Below are 19,935 nucleotides of genomic sequence, written 5' to 3'. Positions count from 1 at the left end.
GATGAAGACCCTGAGACCAGTTGGATTCTCCTTAATGAAGATGACTTGGTTATTCTTCTGTCACAGTTCCCATTTCATGAACTGTTTCAACATCTTCTTGGGTTTAAAGCAAAAGGTAGACTAATTTCTTTTGTCTTATATAAAATGTGGCAGTGGCAAGCTCAAACACAGGAACTTAGCATCAGGTCTTACATCTTGAGTGGGCTCCTGATTTTGGGTTCCCCTGTGCCTGGCTGTACTATGCAGAGATGATTGTGTCTCTGTGGTGAGGCTTCTTTCCCCTCTCTTGTGATTGTAGTTTCCTCTGTGGTGCTTAAATACAAAAGGTCGACTAGCTCGCACATCTCCCAGCTTTAATGAATGGTTTTGGTTTTGTACTTCATCTCAAGTTTCCCATTTCACAGGGTATAGGAGCCAGAGCATAGGATTCTCCATCTTGACTTTGTTTCTTCCTTAATATGTTGACATCCGTATCTTTCAGTGTTTTTCCATTGTAATTACAATTTTTTTCCTTTTCTTTGATGAACTTTTAGGTGATTATTTACCCGAAACAACGAGACCTCAAGAGATGATGAAAATTTTTGCCTTTGCTAACTCCTTAGTGGAACTTCTGGCAGTGGGGCTAGAAACCTTCAATAGAGCACGCTATAGGCAGTTTGTCAAGCGAATTGGTTATATGATCAGGTAATACTGCTCTTGGTATATCTATTAGCCCCAGTTAGTCACAGACAATGTATAATCGTGATGGTGGGCATTTTATTGGTACAGTTCATGTCTTATTTCTCATAAAAGTAAGAATTATTTCCTTCACCATCTACTAGATGGGAATTTTAAATAAATACTTCCAGTCAGAATATTTGGTTAATTATCTCAAATTTAACTGGTTTGCTAGACAATTGTTCTTGCAGTCAGGATCTTCAGAGCAGTTGGGTTGACCTTGGCCAGAGAGAAGGAGTCAAAGAAAATACAGGGTCTTTCCCCTCCTTTATTCTCTTCTCTTCTCCTTCCTAACTTTTGCCTAGAAATTGTCATGTAGCTGTGGAACATTGGCAGTAGCTCTCTTGCACTATTATTTCCCTGTTTTCTCTCTTACTTGCTCTTATTCTGATTTCTATAAAACACCAGAAAATTGCAGACTTCATCAATGGCTCCTGTATTTGAATTGGGAAAGCATTATCATTCATTTGTGTGGAAGATAGGTTTTTTTAAATTATCAAATAAGAGTAAATTCTGAGAAATGTACTGCTTTTCATTGAATTAACTTACATCCAAGAGGATTCTGTATCATCAATCTTTTGATTTTTATGGTGTGTATAAAACTTAGTTATTTCATCCAACCTCCCTTACCTTGAAAGAAAACTTACAAAAACTACAAAACTTCCCCTCCTTCTGTACTTTTGTTTGTAAAGCATAGTTGATTTTAATTATTTCAGATATATATCCATCACATTCATAAAGCCAGGTAATGATATAGGATGCCTGGAGTTGTTGAACTCTCCGCACTCAGGCTTTTCCTCCCAACACTATCCAAACAGCTCTGAAGAATGAAAGTTGCTAATGAACTTTGTGCTACTGACTAATCCAGGAGCCACCTCTGAGTCTTCATCTTGCTTCATCTCTCACACAGTTCATACAGCAGCCTTCATCACAGATGGTCACTTTTCCTTAAAGCATTTTCTTTGTTTGATTTGCAGGATACCACGTACTCCTGTTCCTTTCACTGGCTGTTCATTTTCTGCCTCCTTGGTTGTTTCAGTCTCACCTAGACTTATTAATGTTGGAATGCCTCAGGGCTTCATCCCTGGACCCCTTTCTCCAAACTTACTTCTTGGGATTTCACCCATTCCCATGTCTTTGAGTATCATCTAAACATGGTTAAAGTTCTGTGTTCTATTTCCATTTCGTACCTTTCTTCTAAGCTTATACTGAATATATCCAGCACTTGGGTGACTTATGACCATTACAATTGAATATTCCCCAAATGGGCTCAATCTCCCCACCTCTCAAACTGCTGCTCTCTCAGTCTTCTCAGTGTCAGTAAGTGCCAGTTTTTCCGGCCAGAGCACTAGTGTCATCGTTGACTTTTCTTTTTTTACAGCACATCCAATCTAATGGTCAGTTCTGTCATCTTTTCTTTCAATACGCCATCTTTCAGCAAACCTAAGATACATTTTGTGTACCACTAAGAAAGAAAAATGGAGAAGGCAATGGCCACCCACTTCAGTATCCTTGCCTGGAAAATCCCATGGATGGAGGAGCCTGGTGGGCTGCAGTCCACGGGGTCGCAGAGTCGGACACTACTGAGCGACTTCACTTTCATTTTTCCCTTTCATGCATTGGAGAAGGAAATGGCAACCCACTCCAGTGTTCTTGCCTGGAGAATCCCAGGGACGGGGGAGCCTGGTGGGCTGCCGTCTACCAGAGGCCACCCAGAGTCAGACACGACTGAAGTAACTCAGCAGCAAGAAAGAAAAAAATGCCACCAGATTATGATGTTATCAGTCTTGATGCACATTCTCGCTGCAGAGATTAAACTGTGAAGGGCATGCATCCTTTGGATTAGTAAAACATGCTGCTTCCAGAACCCAGCCTCTGCTCACTGTGTTCACTGCTGCTACCACAGTTCATTTTTAGTCATGTCTCACCGATTATCACAGTAGCCACCTGACTTGTCTTGCCGCTTTTGCCCTCCCTCCTCTGCACCGCCAGCTTATTCTTACAACAGCTACCAGTGTTTCTTGTAAATCGTGAGTCAGCTCATATCACTCCTCTGCTCAGACCCAGCTGCTCCCAGTCTCATTCAGAGTAAAAGCCAGTATGCACAGTGGCCTACAGGACTCTTCATGGCTGGTTTCTTGTCTCTCTGATTTCCTCTCCAGACATTCTCTCTCTCGTTTACTTTACTTTAGCACACTGGCTGCCTTGCTGTTCCTCCAACACAATGAACACGCCTCAGAGCCGTCACACTGGTTGCTTCTTCAGCCTGGGTGCTCTTCCTTTAGAGAGCCCGAGACTGCATCCAGTCTTTACTCACGGGTCCCTCTTCAGTGAGGCCCCTCCTCACCAACATGCCCGAAAACCTTTATTTTTCGCTCCTACTGATTTTTCTCAGTGTCGTTTATAACCATGTGACAGACTGTGCATTTTGTTTTGTTTATTGTCTGTGTGCCCTCCACTCAATGTCAGCTCCACGAGGGGAAGGTTTTTTCCCTCCATTGCATCCCTTTAGCACCTAGAAGGTAGTACACAACAAAGAAGTGCTGACTGAGGTAATGTTTCAAATGTAAAGTTGCCGGTGTTGAGTGCGTTCACAGAGAAGGCCGCGCTGTCTTTCTTCATGCTCAGGATGACCCTTGGTTATGTGAGCGACCACTGGGCCCAGTATGTGAGCCACAACCAAGGCTCGGGATTGGCCCTGCAGCCCTACTCCATGGAGAAACTACAGGTTGAATTCGATGAGCTCTTTTTGAGAGCTGTTCTACATGTCCTGAAAGCCAAAAGGTAAGATGTATGATGATAACTGTCGAGAAATAGCTCCTTGGCTAGCGAGGAAGACTGGCGTGAAAGTCATTGACTGAAGTAGGGCTCTTATAATAACATCAGCGTATTTCATCTGTTTTTTACCTTGGGTTGATGTTTGGGATTTAGTTTCCTTGTCTGTAGTATTGCCTGAAATGATCTTGACTTTCAGGTTTCCTTCAGTCTTAAAAATAAGCTGATTCTGCTACCTCAGTTTTGCCACTCTGAACTTCTGGGGTAACTTTGAGCAGGGGATGAATTGTATTTCATACCCTGCTCTAGTGTCCCCAGTGGGGCAGAGTAGGCACTCAGAACGTTGTTCAAGTTGTCCGACTGTATGGGATTTAAAGTCTAGGACTGTCTTGGATCTGGGGTCCTCCTCCACCACCTTGACTGCATTCTCATCTCGCCATTGTTGCTGCTGCTTACAGCCTAGGATACATTTTTTGGCAGAGGTGGGGACATGACCACTCATCTGCACTGTCTTCCCTGAGTTTTTGCCGAAGTGTGGGAGTGGGTTCTGCTTCAGCAGTCTGCCCGCCCACCCCCCCACCCCCCAGCTCCACTCATGAACTGCTGGATCCCTTTCTGAGCTGTTGCCATTCTTGACATGGCCTCACAGTCTCGCCCGTCATTTATGTGTGCTGTGTGGTGGCTTTGAGTCCGGGTCTGCCAAGACTGTTACCTTGGGCGAATCACTTAATGTTTTGGTCTCACTTTGTGCATTAATTAAGTGGAGATGACGATGATGATACAACTTGTTCCATTGACCTCATGGATATGTTATGAGGATGAAATGCAATAATATGTGGAAAGTAATATTTTTAAACCATAGAAGACTTTTCAGATGTAAGTGGTGGCTGTTTTTGTGTGGTTTCAAATGAAGAACAGGATAACCACTCAGTTAGAGAAAGATTAGTATTCTTCGACTAAGTCTTAAAACTACTGTTAGGTACTTAGAAGGAGTGGGTCTAAGATAAAGAGAACTTGGGCTTAGAAATTCAGTTCGATTATTCTTGTCCATACTTGGTGGTCTCCTGAGGTGTACCAGGTCCCTGCTAGGGCTTCAGTGCAGTAGCAGCTGCTCACTGAGGCCGGCCTCCTGGTGCTCGGGAAAAGTCTTCTGTGTCTGATCTCCTGTCACCTGGTCTTGTGTTTGTTTAGCTGAGAGGCAAAGCTTTTCTAGAAGAAAAACTGTAGTTCCTTAACGAGGTCTTATGCACTGAGCTGTGAACCCTCCTGTAATATTGTTTATGTAATTCACACAGGTAATTGCTTTAAATTTGAAAATGCTGAGAGCTGTTGTTCTTGAATATAATTTATTTCAGAACACATTATATGAGAATCAGGTATTTAAAGCTGTGAAATTTAAATTTATTTGACACTCCTTTGGAAATTTCTGACGGTAGCTAGTCCCTCGACCTAAAAAAAAAACAAAACCCAAACTGAAAGATAGACTACAAAAACCTAAATCAGACTTACTTCATGTCTGCTGCTAAGTCGCTTCAGTTGTGTCTGACTCTGTGCAACCCCATAGACGGCAGCCCACCAGGCTCCCCCGTCCCTGGGATTCTCCAGGCAAGAACACTGGAGTGGGTTGCCATTTCCTTCTCCAATGCATGAAAGTGAAAAGTGAAAGTGAAGTCACTCAGTCGTGTCCGACTCTTAGCGACCCCATGGACTGCAGCCCACCAGGCTCCTCCGTCTGTGGGATTTTCCAGGCAAGAGTACTGGAGTGGGGTGCCACTACCTTCTCCAACTTCATGTCTGCTCTATAAGAATTTTGTAGCTGGAAATATTTATTGTCTATGACATTACTTTTAAGGCCTCATTGTTGGGCGATCCTTTATATAAGAACATCCAGTCCAATGTGAGGTGTTGGGATAAATATTTAATAAGACAGAAGCCTGACCCACTTGAACTTAGAAAAGTCTAGCTTTTGCTTTTCAGAGTCGAGGTCAGTTGTGGTTTGGACTGCTAGTGGCCTGCTGGGCCACAGACATGGGTTAAGCATACACTATTTAATTTCTGTTTTTCTTAATAAACATTATTTATAATTGATTGAATTAGAGTTTTGCCCCAAAGCAACAGTTTTGAGTGCCTCCCCATTTTTCCTTTTTAGATTTTTTGAGGTAAAATTCATGTAACAAAATATTTATAAGCATTTATTGAGTATAGTTTTTGAGGTACTAGTTTAAGTAGACTTGGTTTCTGCTGTCACATTGCTGTGTGCTGGTATGTGCACCTAAATTGCACGTTTATATCTCTCACTGTGTAGTTTAAGGACCAGCTGAGTCTCGAATCATCTGGGGTGACTGTAAAAAAGAGGTGCAAATTCTTGGGCCCCAGCTGTGACCTGCAGACACAGAATCTCTTAGGTGGACCTTGGGAGTCTGCCTTTTCCACAAAGTCTCAGGTGGTTTTTCTGCCTGCAGTGCTGTGAGAAACACTGATGGTGGGTATGATCATGCCATAGTCAGGTGTGGTTAGAATTTCATAGTGGTGCTGAGGAGAGGGCATTAGGAAAGGCCTCACAAACGGAGGGATGGCGCTTTGTAGTTGGGGAGTTCTCTCTGGGCTTGTCCAGGAATTTGTTGATGTTTACTTGCTAAGTTGTGTCCGACTCTGTTGTGACTCCATGGACCGTAGCTCGCCAGGCCCCTCTGACCATGGGATTTTCCAGATAAGAATACTGGAGTGGGTTGCCGTTTCCTTCTCCAGGGGCATCTTCCTGATCAGGGACTGAACCCGGGTCTCCTGTGCGTCTTCTGCACTGCAGGTAGATTCTTTACTGCTGAGCCACCAGGAAAGCCCCTTGTCCAAAAATGGTCTGATAATAATACAGAGAGGGCTCTGGTTGGGAATACGGGTCTGAGCTATTTTTGGAAGGCTTTGAATTTGGAACTGTGAACTTCCTTCTGTTTTGAGGAAGGAGTTAGGGAGGGCTTTGGTCCCTCCCCCGCCTCTGCCAACTGTGCAGGTCTGGGTGTGCCCATATGTACCTTGGTGCGTGCTCAGACACACACACCCAATCTCAGCAGTCTTTCTGTTGCCAGGTCTTAAAAGGATCTTTGGTTTAAAACCCAGCTCTGCCTCTAATTAGTCTTTGTGTTCTGGTACCCTGATATGTAAATTGGGGATAATATCAGTAATAGTGCTCGCCTTGGTTTTCGTGAGGAGGAACGTGCTGATAAATAGATGATGTGGTGATGAGAACTGTGCGGGGCACAGAGTAGGTGCTTTGTGTGTCGTTAAACATTCTCAAGGTGTTTATGACTGAAGCATGCTAGAAGAATTGCTGTAGTATGATTTAAAAATTTAAGAATTATTTTTGCCTCCTTTCTCAATATGGTGAAGTTGACTGATACATGAAATTATTCCTGCTCTTCTTAATACATGCAGACTTGGCATTTGGCTGTTTATGTCAGAAATGCCCTTCGGGACACTGTCTGTCCAGATGCTCTGGAAGCTCTTCTACCTCATGCATCGGGTGGAAAGCGGGAATCTGGACAGGCTCAGTACTGCCCTCCTGCCTGCCGAGTGCAAGAAACACCTCCAAGGTACAGCCGTGCCAGCATCCGTCTCTCTGTCTCATGCGCCTCTTCTCTTCATGGCTTTATTCTTTCTCCTTTTAGAAGGAGTAAGAGATGTTTTACTCTGTGTACTAGTGTAATCATTTTGAAATTTAAGAGACTGCTTTGTTGTTTTGACTTATTAGAATGATGATTCTAATTTTCATTATTCTTCAAATGCTCTGAAGAGTAAATTCTATAATGAACCCAATTTGGGGATAGGAAATGAAAATTGAGTTGTTAATACCCTATGGATATTTTGATAGTCCTGGAAATTTGATGAACTATGTTTGATTTCTCAAATGTGTAAACATATAAAAGGAATTATTGGCTTGTTGCTTTCTTGCTGTGAAAAGTTCCACAGGGAGTATATTTTTTAAAGAGTATTTTCTTCCCTCTATAGTTTTGCCTTTGAAGCCTTTAGTTTTCTGTCAAATGTGGCCATTCTGTTTATCAAGACTGCCCTCTAGTGACAAAATGTAATATTGCTTACAGAGCATTCTCGGAGGAATAGGCAAAAGTTTAGATATTGTTAATCCTATTCATCAGTATTTCAGTCATGATTATAGCTAATTTCTTGTCCCAAATTTTTGTTTATAAGCAAATGTCTTTTGCGTGAAATGCCGTGTTGGTACTGAGTAGTTTCCTAGTCTTACCGGTTTTTGTTAATGGAGTTGTCCTTCATTTGGCTGATAATTACCAGGTAGCTTCAGGTGTATTGCTGAGGATGTCTTGCTCAGTGACAGTAGCAGGGCTTTGCAGTTGATAAAGCTCTTGACCAGTCACATAGCATCTGATCTTAAATAAGCTTTAGAGACAGATTAGGAAACTGAGACTTCTTAAATGTTGCCTAAGCCAACATTATATTTAAAGTTGGAATTTCAGCTGGTCCAGCCTTCTTCCTAATGCCTGTAGAAATCCATTTGAGAACAAAGATGTTTTCTATCTTTAAATATTTCTTAATATCCTTTAGTTTTATATCTTATCTATCTCTGAAAGAGTAACTAAAGTGACATATGTTTATTCTCTCCCCACTTTAATATTCTCGGACTTGCAGACCCTGAACATTTTGTGAACTTTGAGAAGTGTCTTTCTTCCATGAATAGCTCGGAAGAGATTTGCCTTCTAACTACTTTTGCTCAGATGGCTCAGGCCAGAAGAACCAATGTGGATGAAGACTTCATAAAAATTATTGTTCTGGAGATATATGAGGTTAGAATATTAAGTTTTAGAAATGAGCTAAAAACATTTTCTTTTGGTTTGCCCATCCATTGATTCTTCTGGGATCGCTTTAAAAAAATGTGACAGCCTCATTTTGTCTGCACTTGTGGAATGAGATGATCTGTAAGTAGTACTGAAAACATGAATCATACCCACCCCGTTTCTCCATGCTGTCTCTTTTCATTTGATGTCTGAGTTTTGGTAAAGAATAGACAGTCTGGCACAGCCTGACATTTGTAATTTCTATTCTCTCTGTCCCTCTGCCTGCCTTCCTCATTTCCACTCCTCTGACCCTGCCAGGAACATGGAAACCTGGCTTCCCCGCCTACTTAGATGAGATGGTGGAAATAATACTGAACCTAGAGTTAGAGCACCTGGCTTTGTTTTAACTCTGCTCCTCGTTGCCCATCTCACATCAGAGAAGATATCATATCGCTCTGGGCTTCAGTTTCTTTATCTGTAAAATGACAGGATGAGATGAGATCCTTGCTTTCTTTACTTTTTCACCCAGCCACCCTTAATGGTGGAAGAGAATGAACTTTAGACCCCTTGTGTTGAGGGACATAACTCAAGTGGTTACCAAAATGTTATTGGAGTTTGTGTGTGTACATATATCTGTGTGTATATATATAATGTACATTTTCACTGTAGGCTGTCATTTATCTGTTTGCCTTCATAAAAAATTTCTTCCAATATAAGTAAAAGTTATGTCTGAAGATTTATTGTCATCCCCCTCAATAGTACAGTTTGAGAATGATGGACTAGGTAATCTAAAGTTCTTTTCCAGAATCAAATATCCTAATAAGCTGTTCCCATTATTGTACTTTGAAAGTAGCCCTGCCTGCGATTAAGGCCTTGATGGATCTGAAATTCCAGACTAGCTTTATAATCTGCAAAAACTGAGGGGAGAACGTATATTTTCATATATATTAAGTGGCGTTCTCAAGATAATATTACTTAAGTACTATTTATGTTCTTGAATGATGGTTTAGATGTTCTGACCAGTTCTTACAGTAAAAACTGCATTCTGATGCTGTGTGTGTTGTGTATGTGTGTCCACATGTATAAAATTGAATCAGTAGTTATGCACTCTCACATTTTCTTCTTCTATTTTATTCTGCTTTCTTATTTTTCCATTCTGTCCCATTGTGTTAAAAAACAAAAACAACAACACCCAAACTGCTGGCACGAATGGGTTGTGTCTTGTAGTTTTGAACCCATTGTTTAAGAAGAGTTGGTAAATATTGATTATTATTATTATTTTTTGGCTGTGCTGCATGGCATGTGGGGTCTTAGTTCCCAGGGATCAACCTGCGCCCCCTGCAATAGAAGCACAGAGTCATAACCACTGGACTGCCAGGGAAGTCTAAACACTGATGCATTAGGAGCTCTTCTGATAGAGGATCTCTCTCTCTTTTTTGGAGAGAATAGATATTTCCAGGAAATGAATTCTGATTTTAATAATTTTATTGGTTTCCTCAAATTTAGAAAAGTTTTAATATGAAGGGACTATTTAATTGTTCTGAAGACACTGGTGTTTCTTCTGAATCCAGCACTAGAAGTCACTGTTACACTTTGTAGGTTGTCTTTCTTCTCCAGTCTCTCCTGCCACCTTCCAGACTCAGGGTAGACGCTCTGCTCTCTGAACTTTTGACATCCTTTTGATCACGGTGTGAACCAAGCCTCATTTTGAGATTCTTTCTGATACTTTACTTGAAAACATTCTAAATAAAGTATGAAAAAGGTTTTTTTTTTTTTTTTTTAACTGATGCTTGGTTTTAAAAATGCCATCTCTCCACGTTCCCACTAGGTGTCTTATGTCACCCTGTCCACCCGAGAAACTTTTTCAAAGGTTGGTCGAGAGCTTTTAGGGGCCATCGCAGCTGTTCATCCTGAGATAATTTCTGTCCTTCTGGATAGAGTTCAAGACACCATTGACCAGGTTGGAATGGTAAGAGCACTGATTTCGTTTGTTTCCCCTTTTGTTATTGTTGTTTATTTTGAACCTTGGAGTATTGGAGCAGTGGGAAAAATAGTTACTGGGATACAGAAAAAGTTGTTGGGATGGCTGAGCCATGGGTACAACAGAGAAAAGAGAGCATTTACTAAGTCACAGGCTCTGTGCCTGCTTGGGCATAGCTGCTGCTTATGAGAAACTGGATTGTTTCTCTTAATCTCTGCAAAGTGACTTCCCACCTCCTTCAGTAAGAGGTTTTTATTTATTATTTTCTTTTTAACTTATTTTTGGCTGCACTGGGTCTTTGTTGCTGCGCTCGGGCTTTCTCTGGTTGTGGTGAGTGGGGGCTGCTCTTTAGCTGTGGTCCATAGGCTTCTCTTGTTGCAGAGCACAGGCTGTAGCTGTGCCAGCTTAAGTGGTTGGCAGCACGTGAGCCCAGTGAGTGCCACTCTCAGGCTCTAAAGTGCTGGCTCAGTGGTTGTGGCGCACGGGCTTGGTTGCCCTGTGGCTTGTGGAATCTTTTGGACCAGGGGTCAAACCCATGTGCCCTGCGTTGGCAGATGGATTCTTAACCACTGGACCCCTAGGGAAATCCGCAGGCTTTTATTTTAATTAGAGCCTAACAATAATCCATAGTTTTTATTTCATAATTTTGCTTTACTTTCATAATTCTTATATTTTTTTTGGTGGAAACAACTCTAAGAAAGAAGACCTGCTTTAAATCAATCAAAAACAAAATTAAAAGTAATAGTTTAAGTTGAGCAAGATGTATATCATTTAGTTCTGTCATTTGTCACAATCCCTTTTGTAATCTTTATGTAGTTTTTAAAAACAGTTTTATTGCAATATAATTCACATATAATTCATTTATTTAAAGTGTACAAGTCAGTGGTTCTTAGTATATTCACAGATAGGTATATATATCACCAGTCAATTTTAGAACATTTTCATCACCTCAGAACAAAACCGCATACCATTTAGCTGTCAGACTTCCATTCTCTTCAGCCCTGAGTGACCACAGTCTATTTTCTGTTTGTGTTTTTGTTGTTCAGTTACTAAGGCATGTCTGACCTTTTGTGACCCATGGACTACAGCCCACTAGGCTCCTCTGTCCCTGGGATTTCCCAGGTGAGAATACTAGAGTAGGTTGCTATTTTCTTCTCCAGGGATCTTCCTTCTTCCTGAGCCGGGGATTAAACCCATGTTTCTTGCATTGGCAGGTGGATTCCTTACCATTGAGCCACCTGGGAAACCTGTCTCTATAGATTTACCTATTCTGGACATTTTATGTAAATGGAATTACAGAATATCTGATCATTTGTGACTGGCTTCTTTCACTTAGCATGATATTTTCCAGGCCCATCCATGCTGTAGCATATGTCAGTAGTTCATTCCTTTTTATGGCCAAGTAGTATTCTATTGTTTGAGTGTATCATTTTCAAAAATATATACTTACTGAAGATTTTCTTCATCAAGTATAGCAAGGCTGTAATGAGTGAATTTCTCTCATGGCAGGTAGTCATGTGTGGTAACTTCAGGAGGAGTGTTTAAAGTTATAGTGTTTTTCTCTGGGCTTTTATTTGCACAGGGCCTTTACCTTATAGTGATTGCATCATTCCTATCTATCCATCATTGCAGGATAGATGACGGACAACTATTGTACTTCGTCAACTCATGAGTGAGCAAATTTAATGACTGATTGGTTTATAAGACTGTTTTTTCCCCTAACTGAAGAATAAAGGCTATATCATTCTTTACTTGGAAAAGTATATGTTACTTTTTTTTACATTAAGAGAAATTTAATTGTGGTAAATTATACACAGCTTCCCTGGTGGCTCAGTGGTAAAGAATCCACCTACAATGCAGGAGATGTGGGTTTGATCCCTGGGACGGGGAGGTCCCCTGGAGAAGGAAATGACAACCCCCTCCGGTATTCTTGCCTGGGAAATTGGACAGAGGAACCTGGTGGGCTACAGTCCACGGGGTCACACAGAGTCGGACACTACTTGGTGACTAAACCACCACCACCACCAAATTATACACAACATAAAACATGATATTAACCATTTTTAAGTATAGTGGTATTAAATACATTCACATTGTTTTGCTACCTACCATCACCACCATCCATCCACAGAACTCTTTCATCTTGTGAAACAGATTCTGTACCCATTAAACACTAAACTCCTTGTCCCTTTTCAGCTCCTTGCAGCCAGCATTCTACTTTGAGTTTGCAAAGAGCAAGTTTTTGGTTGTTCCTTTTTGAGTGGTCATCTAATGGGATGTCTTCCAAGAAAATCTACAGTGGGTCATATGAGTGTTTCAGTTTGATTGAGTTCATGACCTTTATCTGACACATTTTTTTTCCCCTGGGTTTGGCCACATTTAACATTTTTAATTGGGTCCATAATATTTTCAGTAATAATTGTGCTCAGAAATATGCTTAGCTGTAAGTGTGCAAATTAGAACCATAATGTTCTTTAGAGCACATCTTATAAAAGATGCCCCCCACTCTGTTTATACATGTGGTTCCTTTATGTTCATTAAACTCACTGACATTTTTGAGGAACTTGTTTAAGCCCCCTTGCCATCAGATGAATATGATGGCTTTGAATATTTTTGCTGTGACCTTGGACTAGGCTGAAATCAGCTTCGAGCTTCAGAGTCTGGGAATGAACTGTGGACCTAAACTTTCACTGACACGGTTGGGGTGTGTCTGAAAGTAACTTTGTTCTCGAGGCCCAGCAGGAGAGGAAAAGTCATTTGTGCTATAATATGTGGAAGTCACCCTGGGTTAGGAACAGTTGTTGATAAGGACCAAGCCCTTGGGGACATCTCAAAGTACAGAACTCAGATAAGTTTTGATGACAGCCTGAAAATTGATAAATATTTTCCTGTTGGTCTTTTTTAATAATTTGAAACATTCTGCTTTTGTTAGTGAAATCATCTTCCTAATACCCTCTTCAGGTAAAATTAGTGATCTTTTGACTTTCAGTAAATGCATAAATATATTTTAAAATACATTCTTTAAATTCTGTTTTGTTGGGAATTCTTACTAGGATTCTTCCTGTGTAATCATTTCTTTTTTTTTGCTTTATTGAATGAACTAGATCTTTCATTCATTCCAGTATGAAATAGAGGTAGTAAAAGTGGCCTTACTGTGTTCCTTATCATAGCAGAAAAGGTTCCAAAGTTCCCCATGAAGTATCATGCTGCTGCTGCTGCTGCTGCTGCTGCTAAGTCGCTTCAGTCGTGTCCGACTCTGTGCGACCCCATAGACAGAAGCCCACCAGGCTCCCCTGTCCTTGGGATTCTCCAGGCAGGAACACTGGAATAAAAATAAAAATAAAAACCACTCGATCCTAGTATATTAATCTTTTTATGTGTTACTAGGTTCAATTTGCTATTGTTTATTGTGGATTCATGGCAAATATTGATCTATAATGTTATTTTGTTAGATTTTGGTTTTAGAGTCATGTTGGCCTTGTAACATGAGTTGGAAAGCATTTCCTCCTCTTCTATTATTTGAAAGAATTTTTGTAAGATTGCTATAATTCTTCCTGGAATGTTTGATAGCATTTACCAGTGAAGTTATCTGGGTCTTGGGTTTTCTTTGTGGGATATGTTTTGATAACAAATTGAAAATTGTAAGCAGATAGTTTTTTTTTTTTCTGAGTCAGTTTTGGTAATTTATATTTTTAAAGGGATTTTTCCATTTCTTCTAACCAGTTGAATTTACTGGCCATTGAGTTTTTGTAACAGTCCCTTTTTAATTTTTTAATGTCCATGAGGTCTTTCTTGGTTAATTCACTTTCATTCTTGATGGGTGGATATATGTTACACTATACTTTTGTGTGACTGGACAGAAGTGCTTTTCTGGACAGATCTTGTTGCTATACTCATTGTTCTAGTACCATTATTTTGTTCTTTTTGTCAGATGCTCACAGGCTAAAGGAGAAGTTTTGTATGTGATAGATTGCTTAGGTTACTGTTTTATTCAGTTATTCAAGACCTTTATTACAAATCCTTATGGAAATTTAGCTAAGTACACACACACATACTGCACGTGCAAAGGAAAGAAAAAGTCTTTCAAAGTCATTCCTTCTAGTCTTCAAATTTTGTTTTGCCTCCAATATGGAGCAGTGCAGGAACCTGAAAAATGCTAGGATCCATGTTCTGAGCTGAGTTGTTCAATAGAGTAACCACTACGCCTATATGACTATAGAGCCCTTGAAATATGGCTTATCCAAATTACGATATGCTGTGAGTGTAAAATACTCCTGGGGTTTCTAAGACTTAATATGAACGGAAGAATAACATATCTCAGTAATCTTTTGTAATGATGTGGGAATACTGTTTTGGACATATTGGATTAAATGAAATATGTTGTTAGAATTAATTTTGCTTGCTTCTTTTGACTTAAAAATGGCTGTTAGAAAAATTAAAATACATTTGTGGCTTGCTTTAGATTTCCTTTGGACAGCACTATTCTAGACATTATAAAATGAACTGCTCTTCTGATCATTCTTACTTAAAGCAGACGGTATTAAGTGAACCCAGTTGTATCTTACTTTGCATATGGATTTGTTATTGACAAGTGGTGCTGTGGATTTTTGTACAAAACTTTTCAAGTATATAAAGAGTAGAGAAGAGTGTAATAAATTTCTGTGTACCTGTCATCCAGTTTTAACAAATATCAGCTCTTGGTTGATCTTGTCTTATCTTTACCCCTATCCATTTTTTGTATCTACTTCCTGGAATGCTTTAAAGCTAATAGAAATAATTTTTTAAATGCTACAGGAGAAATAATTATTTGAAGTGGTAAGTTTTTTTGTAAAATGAATGTCTTTCTGCTGATTTATCATGACTTTAAATTTGAATCTTACTGTAGTGATTTCTTAAAAATGGAAGTATACCATTTTACAGGGACTTCCCTAGTGTCTCAGCTGGTAAAGAATCCGCCTGCAATGTGGGAGACCTGGGTTTGATCCCTGGGTTGGGAAGATCCCCTGGAGAAGGGAACGGCTGGCTACCCACTCCAGTATTATGGTCTGGCAAAGAGTCGAACATGACTGAGTGACTTTCACCTTCTGTTTTCACCAGTTTACATAGGAAAAACCGCTTGACCTTTACAAAGGACTGCAAAATGTGCTTTTGGTGTATCATTAGTATTTATATTCATTTGATCTGGTTGTTCATTTCACTGTCTAAAAAACAAAACCCCACTTCCTTTTGGAGAAAACTTTTTGTAAGCACTTTAATAATGTAGTATTGTAGTAATATAGGATTGTCCTGAAATTTTGATTTTAATTATTATAATTTTTCTTTTAAATAAGGTTTCTTTATACTTGTTTAAAGAACTACCTTTGTATCTTTGGCGACCTTCTGCCTCTGAGATAGCTGTGATTCGGGATTGGTTATTGAATTATAACCTGACATCGGTGAAGAATAAATTGGCCTGTGTTATTCTAGAAGGCCTGAATTGGGGATTTGGTGAACAGGTATGTGTTAAAAACCTTCCCTAAAGACTGTCCACACACATCAGTTTTAAAGAAAGATTTTCTCAGACATTAACATTTTTAAACGTCATTTGCAAGATCTGCAGATTTTCTTAGCTGTTTCAGAATTTAGGATCTCCTCTAATTGAGTTCTCTTTTGCAGAGTGAGCATCCTATAAGTGAAAATAAACTGCTCCACACTGAAAATACTTCCCTTGCTCCTTGGGTCGTTTGTCTCTGTTGTTTCATTTCTGGCTATTTGCTGCAGCTCCTCCTAATTGCCTCTCCTGCCTCTGGTCTTCCTCTTACATTTTGTATTGTGTGTCATTGCCCGGCTTGTCTTCCAGAACACTTTGCGCTGCTTAAGAGCCTGAGCTCTGAGCCAGCCTGCCTGACTTCTGATCCCAGCTCTGCTACCTCCTGTTTGTGTGACCGTGAGCAAGCTTCCTGAACTCCCTGGGCCTCAGTTGCTCCTCTGTAAACGTCACACTGATAGGCTTACCTCAGAAGGTTGCTGTAAGGTTTCAGCAAGCTGGGACACATGAAACATGTTCTTGGCACATGTCAGGGTTTTAGTGGTGGCAGTTATTAAGAGTTTGCTACCTATCATGTCTCCAAAGATGCCATGTCAAGGAATTCTGTCAAAATCTTCCTCCCTTTTTACCCAGGCCTTATTAGTTAGCTCCTTGATCAAAATATTTAAATATTTTAAAGGGAAAGGGAAGAGAACTCAGCCCCATCTGCCAGCTTTTGTTTTGAGCAAGTCATCTAGTCCTTGCAGTCATCTTGTGTGGTGGTGTGAACATGACCCCTTTTGTACAGATGAGGAACCTGAAGCCAGGGAGCTTTCTCCCCAGCCTGTCCCTAACCATCTGGTCTGCTCATGGGCTCAGCTGGGTCTTCTCTCTCTTAAGTGCTGGTCAGTGAGAGCTGCAGGAGACTCTTTTCCACCTTTGCCTTCTCTGACTTGTAAACAGAAGCCCCCACCCTCCTCTCCCAGAGAGCTGCATGCAGAGTCCAGTCCTCAGCGTCTCCTTGCTCTTTTCTTAGTGTTTGGAAAGTCCTCTTCTCTGAGAGGATTAAGGAATGTGTTATGTCAGATGCAAAGGAAGATTGGGTGGGAGAATTGGTAGGCAACTTCAAGCTCCTGAAGGAGTATTTTACCTGTGTTGTTGAGTATTTTTAATATTTTCACTGATGACAGAAGAAAAGGGAATGTAGACTTAAATTATTACCTTCTTGTTTTGTTAATAATAGTTAAACATCTTCCTGATTCTTAACAGTGCCTTTAAACTTGTAACCTAAAGTATTTATAGAGATTTTAGAGTGGGGATTGGGAGTCGCATTCAAAGATACCTTTTATAACTGGAGTTGGTGATGATGCACCTAACTGGTGCAGTGTAGTGGTTCTTTAAAGATTTAAATTTTTTTTCCTATTTCCATTTTATAATTTCATTGTTAAGGAATGTGAGCTTTGGAAAATTTAGCTTCTGCATCCAGGATTTTTTTTTTATCCTAACTAATCTTTCAGTTCAAAGGTATAATAACAAAAAAAAATCAAGATGACATGTTTGTGATTATTTTTCTCTTTAAAAGGTGTCTCTTCATCTGGATCAAGCAGTCCATGCTGAAATCGCTTTAATGATTCTTGAAGCATACCAGAAGTATCTCGCACAGAAACCATATGCTGGGCTTCTTTCTGAAAGTATGAAGCAGGTATTTCCTTCTTTTCTGTATTGAGGACATAAGTCTTTATTATAAATGACTTGGGTGGATAAAATTACAGTATTTACTCTTAGGCTTCCTAAGAACATTTCTGGCAATTTCAGATATTGAAATTGAGTTCTATGGATGAAGAAAGATTTTTCTTTAAGAAGTAGTCTATATATGACCATTTTAATATTGTGGAATTTGAGTTGATCTACAGTGGTGGGCTGGTGCTGGCTTGCACTGGCTCGGGAGAAGTGGTTATTACATTTTTAAGAACTCTGAAGCCTGGTTGTTAATCTTTGGTGGCTTGAAGTTGACCATGGTGGGAGTTTTTTTTTTTTTTTTTAACTACCAGAGTTGGTAAACCCTATAAATGAACCCCTGAACTCCAACTTGTTGTTAAATTTATTTACCAGCACACCGTTGCATACCAACTTTCGTATTATTACTCTTGCTTGAGCTGACCCTGATCAGGTTCACAAGGTGACTAGGAAATAAGCAGAAGTGTTCAGTTATGAGTGAGAAATGCTTAAATTTAGTGCTATAAATACTGAGTATCAGTACACATTGTGTCCTTTCTTTTGAGGGCATTATTGATCACAAAGAGAGGGGTGGGTGAGCTTACTAATTTAATGGTTATGTGAATAATGTGGTTTAAAATAAATGTTTTAGGTTTCATATTTGGCCAGTATCGTTCGATATGGAGAGACACCTGAGACCTCATTTAACCAGTGGGCCTGGAACTTGATTTTGAGGTTAAAACTGCACAAAAATGATTATGGAATACAGCAGAATTGTGCAGCTGTTCCCTTCTCCAGCACTGTGCCAGAAATGACAGAGTCACCCACGTTTCATCCTCTCTTGAAGGCTGTGAAGGCGGGCATGCCCATTGGCTGTTATCTGGCCTTAGCTATGACGGCTGTGGGCCACAGGTACAGTGTTTGGGTTGAACTTCTAGGGTTGCTGAACCTTGTAGTCAGTGCTTCCCCCAACTTCATTTTTCATATCCCAAGGTCTGAGGCCTCATTCGGATCTGTCTAGGGGTAATCAGGGCCAAATGATGAGCCTCAGTTAATAGCTTACCAAGGGTGAATGCTGCCCAAATTGATGTAGGATGGATTTGTGACAGAAAATCACCTGGGTGCATTATGAAGAGACCTTCACCCAGACTGGAATGTGTATGTCAGCAGTAGACAGAGTCTCTTCCTCAGAATAATGACCAAATAAAAATAGTTGGTCACCTGTGCTGAGTTTTATTTCAAGTGATGGCAGCCCATCTCAGGCTTCCTAGCTGGAGGGCTGAGCCCACCAAAGGGATGAACTGCCTGATCAAGTCAAGCGCTTCTCTTGTATGAGCCCGTAGCTGTGTCGGCTTCTTCCGCTACAGTATTTATCACAGTGTCATGTAGGGTCTGCTTAATTTTACTGAAGATATTCTATGAGGTTGGGACTCAGGAACCGTATTTGTCTTTTAATAATCCCTAATGATGAAGACTGAATCTGGTGCAGTAAGTGACTGAAGGCATGAATATTGAGTTGGTTAAAAATCCTTTTCTTTAAAGATCATTTTGCTACAGTGTATTAATTTTTTCTAGGCTGTCAATTTTTCTAAAACCTCTTTTACCCCTACTTTGTGATTCTTGTGTTTTAGATTAACTGTAGCACCTTTCTAGCATCTGCTTTCAATATGTTATTGCCCATTCAATGTATTTTCAGTGGGATGCCAGTTGTCATGTGAGCTGTTAGTGTTCAGCCTACGCTGTGAAGTAGAGATACAGAACAGTTGGCGGTACTGAACAATATAATCATGGGCCGTGAAAATCGCTCAGTCATGTCTGTTCTTTATGACACATTGGACTGTAGCCCGCCTGGCTTCTCTGTCCATGGAATTCTCTAGGCACGAATACTGGAGTAGGTAGCCCTTCCCTTCTCCAGGGGATCTTCCCAACCCAGGGATGGAACTGAGGTCTCCTGCATTGCAGGCAGATTCTTTACCGTCTGAGCCACCAGGGAAGATCTGATGATGGGCTGGATGATACAAATAGAGCACTGGTTCTTAATCTTGACCACCCTTTAGAATCACCTTTGTGGTGATTCTAATTACCAATATGGGGAAGAGAGTGAGAATCCTGATCTAATTGTTCTGGGGGCCAGTTCTCCAGGTGATTCTTAATGTACAGCTTAGACTGAGAACTTATTATGAGTATGGGCAGAGAAAAGGTAAAAGAAGGAGAGATCCCTAGAGCAGGATACCATCATGGAGGAGCTAAGCTTTGGAGAGGAGTCTTAATTAGAGAAGACGCCCTGGGCTAAGGAGCAGAGTGGTGGTGCTCACCTTCGCCCGGTGATCGGTGCGCACGGTGCTGGAGATCCTGCGCTGCAGCACCTGTGCCCTCTGAGGAGCATGCTCACCACATTAATACGCAATCACCTCCCCCTCCTTGAGGGGCTCTGTTTC

The 19,935-nt window shown here is 40.5% G+C and overlaps 1 protein-coding gene and 2 non-coding genes across 6 annotated transcripts in view; 2 read left to right on the top strand and 1 right to left on the bottom strand.

Moving 5' to 3' along the window:
- EPG5 (ectopic P-granules 5 autophagy tethering factor) overlaps nucleotides 1-19,935 on the top strand; it is a 132,037-nt gene that overhangs the window by 22,282 nt on the left and 89,820 nt on the right. For all 4 annotated transcript variants that reach the window (XR_009492740.1, XM_005224332.5, XM_003587790.6 and 1 more), the window contains exons 8-16: nucleotides 1-115; nucleotides 534-684; nucleotides 3,346-3,501; nucleotides 6,922-7,079; nucleotides 8,149-8,303; nucleotides 10,123-10,263; nucleotides 15,606-15,770; nucleotides 17,364-17,483; nucleotides 18,150-18,409. Coding sequence is in view for 3 of the 4 variants with exons in the window: in XM_005224332.5 (XP_005224389.1) it covers nucleotides 1-115; nucleotides 534-684; nucleotides 3,346-3,501; nucleotides 6,922-7,079; nucleotides 8,149-8,303; nucleotides 10,123-10,263; nucleotides 15,606-15,770; nucleotides 17,364-17,483; nucleotides 18,150-18,409 (1,421 nt within the window). In the remaining variant the exon portion in view is untranslated. The remainder of the gene's footprint in view (nucleotides 116-533; nucleotides 685-3,345; nucleotides 3,502-6,921; nucleotides 7,080-8,148; nucleotides 8,304-10,122; nucleotides 10,264-15,605; nucleotides 15,771-17,363; nucleotides 17,484-18,149; nucleotides 18,410-19,935) is intronic.
- Nucleotides 3,741-3,822, top strand: MIR6523A (microRNA mir-6523a). Its single transcript, NR_107776.1, has one exon. It is a non-coding gene; the product is annotated as a microRNA mir-6523a (primary transcript).
- Nucleotides 3,752-3,810, bottom strand: MIR6523B (microRNA mir-6523b). The gene has a single exon (NR_107834.1). It is a non-coding gene; the product is annotated as a microRNA mir-6523b (primary transcript).

The sequence above is a fragment of the Bos taurus genome, chromosome 24 (genome assembly GCF_002263795.3).
Source record: "Bos taurus isolate L1 Dominette 01449 registration number 42190680 breed Hereford chromosome 24, ARS-UCD2.0, whole genome shotgun sequence".
In the NCBI taxonomy this organism is placed as follows: Eukaryota; Metazoa; Chordata; class Mammalia; order Artiodactyla; family Bovidae; genus Bos; species Bos taurus.
The sequence above is the reverse complement of the archived record's forward strand: the minus strand, read 5'-3'. Positions and strand labels throughout refer to the sequence as shown.